Source organism: Amphiura filiformis, chromosome 6 (genome assembly GCF_039555335.1).
Source record: "Amphiura filiformis chromosome 6, Afil_fr2py, whole genome shotgun sequence".
In the NCBI taxonomy this organism is placed as follows: domain Eukaryota; kingdom Metazoa; phylum Echinodermata; class Ophiuroidea; order Amphilepidida; family Amphiuridae; genus Amphiura; species Amphiura filiformis.
The window spans coordinates 35,675,416-35,686,642 of NC_092633.1; the positions used below are offsets into that span (position 1 = coordinate 35,675,416).

Consider the following 11,227-nt stretch of genomic DNA (forward strand, 5'->3'; position numbering starts at 1 on the left):
ATTTTATAATGTGCTATATTAAGTATAAATTGTAATTAATATAAAATTAATGTGCATGTATAAGGCAAGTAGGATGGCAGTTTTAGCCAATTAACTAAAAACTGCATTTCTTTATATTAATAATGAGCTAAGGGTAGCCTAAAAGGCAGAAAAGACAAAAAGACAGAACAATTTGGAGTAATTAATTGACAGGAAGTTATAGGAGTTGTTTGGTTTGCTGTTTCTGTGTGCATGTTCTCATCATTGATGGTTTGGTGGACTGTCATGAAACATGATGGATCATAAAAAAGAGTGATCCTAAAAATGCCACCACCCAAACTAATTACAAGGCCTCTTCTGCATTGAAGCTGGCTTTCCCTTTAAAGGGAATTTTTATCAGCCCAATTTTAGCATGATTTTGTGCTATCTTCCTCTTTTTTAAAGCATTTTCCACTTTTTTCACAAATGGTCAGTTTCAGGTTTGCATTATTTTGTTTCCCTTTTTTTTCAATGCAGGCTTTGGATCTAAGAAAGATGGTCTAGGCGAGTTATCGGCTTCACAAATAGCCTCGCTCCACACTACTATCCAACTGCAACACAAGCACCACTCCCACCAACATCACAACCAACACCACCACCATCATGGCACACCCTCCCATCAACACCCATCACATCGCATGCCTAGTTCTCTACCAGCAGCGGCAGGCATGTTGCATAATTCCTCCACGGCTCTCTCCGAGCACGAGATATCTCACATGTCTCGAATTAATGCTCAAGAGGATGTTTCTCTATTGCAATCACCATCACAGGAGAATCATAAACTATTTCATGACGCATTGTACTCTGGGACGCCCTACAATGTTCCATTACAAAATCAACTGCAATCTCTCAGAGAAAGAGGGACTGGTGTACAGCCTGTAAAACGACAAACAGAGGGGCATGCTGGGAAGGGTGCGGGTGGTGGAAGGTTTGGTGACTTTAGCAGAGGTCATCAAAGACAGGAAGAAATTCCCCGACTACAGCAAGATCCTGATAGAAGTTTTGAGGAGAGCTTTGTAGATGGAAGAGGCTATACCTCGGGGGATTTTTTGCCTTTGCAGGCAGTTGCAAGAAGCCCTAGTGAGTAATATGATTTGTTTGATCATGGAATCTTTTTTCAGATGATGAATTATGTTTTAGTCGGCTAATTTTACCATTATGATCGAAGCTATTGCAAAGAAATTAAAACACTACAGTGAAGTGTGTTAGCAATGAGTTGGTATGTTACTCCAATAATCTCCTCATTTTATATCAGTAAATTTGTTTATAACTTACAATATGGATATAGTATGATAGCAAATGAACTCTTTTTCTTCAGGATTTGAGATGGTAACAAATGGTGTGTAGGTGGACTGCAACATATGAAGAGCTCACTGACAAAGCTGATAAACAACATTTTGAAACTTTTGTGTTAAGGCCATCTTTACTCAGAGATTGTATGTCGCGATTTTGGCCCAGTGAAAATGAGATCTGGCACACACAAATTTGCAATTCTGTATTATAACTAGTCAGTTGGAGTTTGTGAGCCAAAATTGGGTCATTTTGGAAAAATGCTACATTTGGGGAGAGAATACCGTAACAATTGCTGATAGTGATCACTATTTAAAAAAATGGGTGCCTATTAAAATGGCAAAATAATATGTGACATGATCAAGGGGAATGAGTCACATGTTTGCAATTTTCAATTAGAAGTTTTTTACATCATTTTCTGGCAGTTTGCAAATGCTACATTTTGATGCAAACTCCATCAAAATCGGACATCTGGTTACCGAGTTATTAGCAATTTATCAATAGCTGAAAACAAGATAAAACAAAAGAATTTGAACACTGTTTTTGTCAATATCTCAAAAAAATATTTGCGACATCCGACTCATTTCTCTTGATCATTAATTTCCCACATATTCCACCCAGTGAATGCCATTTTTTGTGTACTTGCCGTCAAATTACTTGATATCATCATGATATGTAACAATTTTGTTAGCAACACAGAGACTGATTTAACCATATGTAACTAATTATGTGTGAATATTTTGTTTTTGTCAGCTGGATCTATTGTATCAACTGGTCCAATGAGTGAATCATTGAGTGAATTGTCAACTGCACCCATGCACCAATCAAGGTATACTGAATTTTTGTGTTTTTCTGGTATGTCATTTGAGAATGAACTAAGAAAAATGTTTGGCTTGACTTTATTTTCACCATATCTTTAAAGTAACAAAGATATATAGGTATGCAAACATATATTTTGGAAAGGAAACTGATATAATTAATGTATGATGTATACTTTGTATATACGATGCTTCACCTGAATGAGAGCCTGGCACTCGGGAGCCCACCTGGATGGAATGAGAAAGCCATTTTTTACACCTTGGCAAAATGACTGCCATACAACATACATGAACTTGTGTGCTTCTGTTCATGAGATGGCTTATCATTCCCATGAAGTATAGAACATTCTCAGTTTGAAAAGCAGCATGGAGAGATTGAAAATTTGAACTTAACCTATCAAACTTGAAAGAATACATATCATAACATATCACTATGTTTTATTTATACTGAGTGACAATACATAATAATTATGTAACAAGTTTACTTTACAAGTGACTAAATTTGGAATTAAGAGTGCTCAAACCCTTTACAGGTGAGCTAAGAAACAAATTCAAAGTATAGACCTCGGGTAATAATTATGTATTTATGTATATGTAATACTAGAGAACTATTATCTACAATCGGGATATTCCTCACTGATGACGTCATATGATTGACAGAATGACGTCATAGGATGTTACGATGTAGCGCCGCCCCCCCTGGGCATCAGCAGGTTATCCCAAATAGGGTCTATTTCAAGTCCTTGATCACGATTTAGTCTTGGTTTTTGAGTCCTTATGTGGATGGCTTCAAGAACTCTCCGGGAATACTCTTTTTGTTCCCGTTCGAGCACCTTGACGTTTTCCCAATCAATCTGGTGACCTTTGGATCTTACAACATGTTCCCTGACCGCTGATTTGGAGCTGCCAGCAGTAGACTTGTGTTCGCTGAGCCTTTTCTCAAGCTTCCTGGCGGATTCACCAATGTAACTAGCGTCACAGTCAGCGCAGGTTATTTCATATACGATCCCAGACTGTTTAAAGGGTTCTGTCTTGTCTTTAGGGGCAACAAGTGCACTCCTTAGCGTATTCTGTGGTTTGAAGGAGGTGGATACTCCCGCGCCCGTACTCAGCGAAAGCGATCCGCAAGACGCGATAAGCCAGCGGACTCAACATAAGCGCTCAGCGCGACGCAATAGCGTGGACTCAGCGAAAGCGATCCGCGCGACGCGATAGCGCACGGACGGACACTCTGTAAATAGTATTATGATGGTCTAGAATGCAACCTGTGATGGCATGCAAGGTGTGGAGCACAAGCTGCTTTGCACACACACAAATTATAATAATGTCCTTGTCAGTGGGTAGAGTACAAAGGTCCAGTGTACAGTTATCTGAGATTTGTTGCTATAAAGTTGTAGTCGCCTGCTCCGCAGCCGACTGATGATGATCATGATGCTATGGAATAAAACCACTATACATGTATGTTACCAATCAGATTTAAGAGTTACAGCTTGACTACAATATGGTTGTGTGTTTTTAATTTTTCAGGTCAAATACGATGCTGCTGGAAAAGCTAGCTGAGCATGAACAGCGACAACTAGCATTGCAACATTATATCAAAATGGTAAGCATTTCAAAGAATGAAGAAACATTTAAAAGACTTTATGCGCGTGACCAGGCCACCAGCAGTTAAAATGAGCTCCTGGTTCCAAAGATGGTTCCTGGTCCTATAGTTTGTAGTGTAAAATAATAGATACACCAGGAGCCAAAACGGGGCAACCATGGGGTAAAAAAAAGCCTGGGTGCCTGGTTAATATATTAAGCCTTGCGTGTGACAGAAAACAATTTTCATATTCGGTAATATACCCATTAGTTGTTTATGACATCCAACATCTAAATTTGTATTTTTGCAGAAGCAAAAACTTAATGATATTGATTAATATGGAAATGAGTCAAAAGAGCTAACTGACTTCCAAAACAAAGCATGACAAAATATTAACATATGTTCTAAAAAAATGAAAAGCAGAAATTTCAAAAGATATGGCAAATGTGATAAGAACAGAATAAGATATTTATGTTGTTACAATGATTTTGCCCTGACATTTAGACACCTATGGTGCTTTCTATTCCATTTAGTGTGTGAGTTTCTTGTCTTAGGCCACCCAACATGGTTTAAGAATTCATCTCAAAAGTTGTCACTTTCCATCTCATTGATCTTGATTCCAATCATAGATATGTGAACATAACAATTTGTAATTGACACAAATGCTCTTGCTGATTTGCAGCTTTTACATAGGTCACCAGGGTCACAAGACGAGGAGCGAAACACGGCAAACAAACCTGCAGACAGTAGTATAGTGATGAAGGAACGACTTCCAACATTTAAAGGTATTTATCAAACCTTGTTCATAAGTGTGCATCAGTTGTTTGGAGGGTATTGCGATAAAGCTAAACAGTTTGCCATTAGAACTGAGGGATATTCCGAGGTCCAAAGTGAAATAATTTGATTTTTGACAATGCCCAACATAAACTGATGTAAAGTTATTTAAAACCTAATTCATAACTGTCACTTTTCAACTCCTCACTTTAGAAAATAACAAGATATTTTAGCCAGAAATTTGCAAAAATAAATGTTTTCAATTACAATGTTTGCCCTTGTAAAAAACAAACAAACAGGATTTCCACTAGCAACCAATTACACTCACACAAAATCATGCTATATGGCAGATACAGTAGTCACACACTCGGAAACTGTTCTGTCGCATAGCATGTTCATAACACAGAAATCAATGTACTAGCACTACTTCACATGCGGAAGTCATTGATGGATATCATTAACATCTGTGTATCTACTAACAAGTAATTTGATTGGGACCCACATGCCGTAAAGATTCGCCTAAAGGCGCACTTGGGCTCATTTCATTTGCCTTGGGGTAAAATTTTGTGTGCAACTTGAGAGCCCCCTCCTCTGAAATCCAAACAAGAATTAAAGTTCCGGGAGGGCACTTTTAGGTTGTGCCTAGAGAGGGAGCCCATACATAATGCTATTAGGCGAATATTTAGGGTATGTGACCCAATCTGGTCCATGGAGGCCAAAAGCGGCAAAAATGTGGAGTAAAAAACAATAAAATACATACAAAAATAGACATCACAAAACTTTAGAACCAAGTATGCTAGACCTTTGGTGTTTTCAGTATATGCATGATAGCCTAATGTTTGTATTTAACTTAATAATAATTATAGTAACTTTATTTTCAAAAATGCCTCTTTGGCCTCCATGGACCAGTTCATGACATATGGTGTGCTACACGTAAGGTATCAATTATAATGTAAATATTGAGATTAATAACGGTCGATGTATCACCCAACAAATGGATCTCAAGGCATACTGCTCAGATGTAGTTTTGATGCTCACTTTTTAAGATACTGCACTGCACTGTGTACATTTTTTATGTTATTACTGGCTAACTGATAAGTAACATGTTGACCTTGTCCATTTTGTTACAGATAACCTATCAACTTCAAATTTATACGATCAAAGGCCTGTTCTAGATAATAAACCAGTGGAACAACAACAACATCCAGTACACATTAAACCTGTTCACCGCTCAAGGTAGGACAACAGATTCATAGGTGTAGATCAATCCCAGGGGATGGGGGATAAATCCCCCCAATATTTTGCCGGGGGGGGGGTTGTCCATACAATCATCCCTCCCCATGTTGATGGCTGTATATGGTAGTTTTTCTGACCAAATTAACCACATGTTTGGCCATTTTAGCCCCAAAAGTGCAAATTTTTGCGCAATTCCACTTTTGCACCATTATTTCAACAGTTTTAACTGTTGAAATAATGCTTAAATAATAATGCTTAAAATAATAATGCTTAAAAGCTTCAAAAATGTCAATTTTGTGTGTGCTTTATGCGCATTTGTACCACAAACTTATTCTGTTACCAAATGGTTCTGGATTCACTATACTTCAGGAATTTTTTTCCAACTCCATCCCCCTCATGTCCAAAAAAAGAATTATACGCCACTGAACAGATTTGTTGTTTTTAAATTCTTTGGATTTTGGTCTATCTACTTATGGTTTGCATGTTTGTTGTGTTTTATGAAAGCACATTGTAAGTGGTTCTGTATTTTCATTAGTTTGGTTCCCAAACAATTTGAGATCTTTATAATTATGATTTTAAAAACTTGTGTTCTAGCTGTAATATCAGCCCTTTGCATGGACAGTATCAGTTGTGTATCAGGAGAGGGCCCTTAACCCTAACACGCCCAGGTACTACAAAATACTACTTGATTTATGCGCTGTCCATAATTAATTGCTGCTCATCACCTATAATTAACAGGTGCATATAAATTGTTCATTAATGTTATGATACAGAACTGCTGATGCCCAACAGAGGCACATGCCAGCTGAACGTCTACAAACCAAAACCAACCAGGGTAATAAAGTATCAACATCCACTACGCAGCCTGGTAATAAACAGATGACACGTGGGGGAGGAAAAGGAAAAACAGATACACCATCACAGGTAAATATTGTCGCAAAAATTGTTAATGTGTTCATGGTTGATTGCTTCTAGCTTCAAATTTCCTCACCCATATCTTCGCATTCAAGGCTAGAGTCCAAAGCTGTCGAAATCTAGTAGAAATCGATGAAGCATGACACTGTAAGACAATGGAAGTTTGGAAGTGAACTCATGTGATCATGACAGATAATCGTGTGAAAAATGTTGCTCAAATTGCACTTCAACTCAATTTTAGACTATTCAAAATGGACAATCTTTGCTCTAAAAGGTAGTGTTAACTCATCAAAATAATTTTCGTCCAAATTTAAATATCATAATATTTAACATGCATTGCAAAAAATGTCAACGCTGAGCTACCAGAAATAATAGCTTCTGACTCTTAATACGTAATATATTGTGTGCAAATTGAAGCTAGAGTTCTCGAGTAAGTAAATGGATGTTAAAGTTCAAAATGCATGTATAATTTTTCAGCCAATGAGATAGTGACTCATAGTGACAAGATGAATGTCAAATTGGATATTTTCTGTTGGAAGTAATGTTGAATTTCAGCCTACCTGAAGGGCAGTATCACATCTATTACAACTAAATGTTGGTGATTTAGGTGTGATTTACTTTACATTTATGCCTTGTGCACCAGTAGAAATCTAAGACATGTTTCCTCTTGTTTTCCAATCAGGGTCATCAGCTACCATCTGTCATCAGTAGGTCTTCATCATCTAAACCTTCTAAGCCATCAGTAGCTACCAAAGCTGTGCCGTCAAGACTGAGTGGCAAAGGCAGAGTGACTAGGATACAAGCATCGCATACTAATGATAAAAGAACCGGATCTGATGCTGTTGCAAAGAAGAGAGGGATAAGAGGGAAAGAAACAAGATGAAGGAAAAGTGTTCTCTTCCTGAGGCGTACTGCTAGTATTATTCTCAGTTTTGCATTCATTGAGCATGTATTGCATGCCAGACTTCTGTGTTGGTCACCATATGCTATCTGCTGTTGTGCTGACTCAATGGCAAGTCATCATTGCTCATCCTATCAACAAGGGTTTGACAGTGTGTCTATATGTGACACGATCAAGGGAAATGAGTCGGATGTCACTAATATTGATTTTGAGATATTGGCAAAGACAGTGTTAAAATTCTTTTGTTTTATACTGTTTTCAGCGATTGATAAATTGATGTAAGTTCACAAAGAAAAGTCATATCAACATGGGGTTTTCAGTTTCTGAAAGCTCTACATATCCAAATTAGAAACATGTGTAAAACTAATTTACAACCAGGGGCGACATGTGACTCATTCCCCTTGATCATGTCACATATTGTGAAGCAAAACACAGACAAAAAGGACTTTGACATATATTTTAGGGGAAGAACTTTCCCAGCAAATGCTTTAAGAACAAGTATTTCTTTAATTTGTAATTTGCAGATTATATCTCAAGTATTCTGTCAAATTTTCACAGACTTTGGTGGAACGGAGCATTTACAATTATCTTTGAAAACATGTAAATTTTGCTAGAAAATGTTTGCCAGTAAGAGGAATAAATCTGCTGAAGAATTCAATCCTATAGCAGGTAATATTGTAGAACGTGTGTAACAAAAATTGTGACAGGCCAGTATTCATAATATACATTCCATTTTGTATCTTCTATAATGCCAGTTTGCTTCCACCTTCTGCAACTTGTATATTTGACATTTTCTTCCATGACAAATCTGAAATAAGTATGTATACTAGTGTGTCTGTATTGTTACAGGTCGATAGTCTGAAGTGTCATTAGTCTGAAAGTGAAAACCCATTAACTTAGTTGGTTAACCTCAAGTTCAATAGTGACATGAATGTTTTTTTGTGGTTCCGTTGCAAGCGTGCCAACAAAATGCCCTTGTACGTGTACGCTCTGCGATTAACTTTACATCCACGATTGGATATTGCGACCAGCGAAATACGAACTTGCGTCACTAATGAAGTTGAGGCGAACCAATGTATAGTTATAAACCTTAATCCGTTCCCTAACCATGATCCTAAACTTCACCCTAACCCTATTCTAACCCTAAACTGCACCATTACCTGAAACATAACTCTGACCCTAATCCTAACTTTGATCCTAACCCAAGCTTAACCCTATCTCTAAAAGTAACTCAAATGAAAATGAAATGAAAAAATGCTAACCGTAACATTATCCCTAATCATTGTACCCTAAAATGCCCTAAACCTAAACCCTAACGTTAACCCTTTTCGGACTAATGACCCCTTCAGATTAATGGGCTGTTTTGTCTGTTATTGTCATTATTTGAGTTTGCCGTATTATACTTTTTGTATGCAATTGTAATATAAATGTAACATAAATATGTTAACCAAATTATTTATTTTAAATATTTCATCACAACAGAGTTTGTGGTTTAAAAATATTTTTGCTATTTGTTTTCCATTTTTTGCAGTGTTTTCTAAGTACAATCCTTCCTGAAAAAACATGTGTTTAGTTACATTTGTGTTTTGAAATATATATTATTTTGTATGAATATTATTTGATTTATTAAAGCTTTTATAATTTAAGGCCAGAGTAATGGAAGACACATTCGTCCACGACTTTCAGACAGACAGCCACACCCCACTCCACATACAAACACGTACACTCAGAAATATCTATGTGCTTTTGTCTGGTGAAACTTGTGATTGTCAGCAGCAAAAGACGTAGTCCATATGCACAAAACAAGTTCAACCAGGTTTAATGTTAGACCTGGTCTAACCATGGAGGTTAGAATAAGGGTGGGATCCTTTGACTTTTCTTGTTCTCATTTAGTCCTGAACTGCAGCCATCTAATATTAAGCTACATGTATTTGCATTTAACAGGGTATACAATAATATAGAATAAAGTATGTAAATACCAAAAAGTTCCTTCTCCATGATAAAACTAATCTCCATAGTTAGACCAGATCTAAAGTTAGACTTGGTCTAAATTGTTTTTTGCGTACGGACCATGGTTTCATTAAGTACTATTTTGTCCAATAGAAAACCTGTAATGAAATTAAGTATCATGTGACTTCATGTCAAAATAACGAGTACTATAATTACCAAGAAAAGTAAATGATATTAATATGCAATGAAATAAAATACATCCACAAAGGAGATTACAGTGTATATTGAATTTTAATTTTGTGTGCATTTGATTTGCATAGGCCCTGTGAAGGGTTGGTAGAGATACCAAAATAACAGACATCAAAGTCAAAAGGACATTTCGTGATCAACAGCACTCCCCCCCCCCTTTTCTCCAAAAAAAAGTTGAGATTTTAAAACCATTACCAATGATTGGAAACCTCTGGCTACATAATATTTATGTACAAAAATATTCTTGCAGATTAATTCGTTTAGCAAAAATATCGTGAAATTTGAATTGGTACACCAGAATGAAATTACAACACATTGTCTATGGAGCAGTGTAATACACATAATCATGCCGCATAACTCGCAAACGCAAAGTCGGAATCAACTGAAATTGTGGGAATAAGCTTTTTCGTGGAGTACTGAAAATGCTAGAAAGAGAGGATGCTAGGATCAGGAAATACTCCTTTAAATGCCTTGATCAGTTATTAGATTTGATAATTTTGACATCAAAAGGGGCTAGGGATAGGCCCAGTTTGTGGTTCACAATTGCTGTATACGCCGCTGTTTGCACATTGGTGGGTCGGATGTGGATCTGCTGCAGTAAGCCCAATCCCACAAACCTGTGGATGTCTACCGTCTTCCAACCTCAAGAAACTACCGCAAAAAAACCCATGAAATAACCTAAACTTCGTCATTTTAACTTTTGAGATTCCATTTGATGTTACCTATATCTCATGATTCCATTAGATATAACTAAATGTCCTCTATTACGAACAAACACAAAGAACTCACAAAAAGTAACGCAGCCGATACAAAGTGACCAAAAATCACATTTTTGACCAAAAATCATATTTGTGACCCAAAATTTACATATTTGACCAAAAAACACATTTTTTACCAAAAGTCATGTTTTTGACCAAGAAAAGATTCTGAAAACATAATAATGATCAAATTGGATGGTTTTTTTCACCCAATACAAAATTTATTGGTCTCGCTATGAGTTTTTGTTTGTTTGTTTGTTTGTTTTATTTCTTCTTTAACCTGGGACACTCAATCAGTTGAAAACACAATTAATCATCTGTTCTTCCTTGAGGCCCAGGGTTTTTGTCTCGTCCAATATTTTAAAACTCATAAATTTGTGTATTGGGTTCAAACCATCCAATTTTATATCATTATTATGTTTTGATGAATCCAAGTGTGTGAAAATATTGGATCCAACACATAATAATGATAAATTGATGTTTTACCTCCAATATTTATTGGTCTCGCTATGAGTTTTAAAATATTGGACTCGACTACTATTATTATACGTCTCGACCAATAAATATGGGCTCAATCGATCCAATAAACACGCGACCATTACATTGGTACAGCCGGGAGTATCAGTGTAGGCCTATTCTATTTTGCGTTAATTTATCATATCGCTCTAGTTGTAGATTCCATTATGCCTCCGCAAACCCATATCGCTTTCCGTAAACATTCTTAAAATATTAGATA

General features: G+C 36.6%; 1 protein-coding gene across 2 annotated transcripts in view; it reads left to right on the forward strand.

Moving 5' to 3' along the window:
- The window catches only part of LOC140155341 (uncharacterized), a 37,572-nt gene extending 27,825 nt beyond the window's left edge, over positions 1–9,747 (forward strand). For both annotated transcript variants that reach the window (XM_072178139.1, XM_072178140.1), the window contains exons 17-23: positions 496–1,098; positions 2,062–2,137; positions 3,654–3,729; positions 4,391–4,493; positions 5,613–5,718; positions 6,492–6,642; positions 7,316–9,747. In XM_072178139.1, the coding sequence (XP_072034240.1) occupies positions 496–1,098; positions 2,062–2,137; positions 3,654–3,729; positions 4,391–4,493; positions 5,613–5,718; positions 6,492–6,642; positions 7,316–7,516 (1,316 nt within the window). In that variant the 3' untranslated portion in view covers positions 7,517–9,747. The remainder of the gene's footprint in view (positions 1–495; positions 1,099–2,061; positions 2,138–3,653; positions 3,730–4,390; positions 4,494–5,612; positions 5,719–6,491; positions 6,643–7,315) is intronic.
- The last annotated feature ends 1,480 nt before the right edge of the window (positions 9,748–11,227 follow it).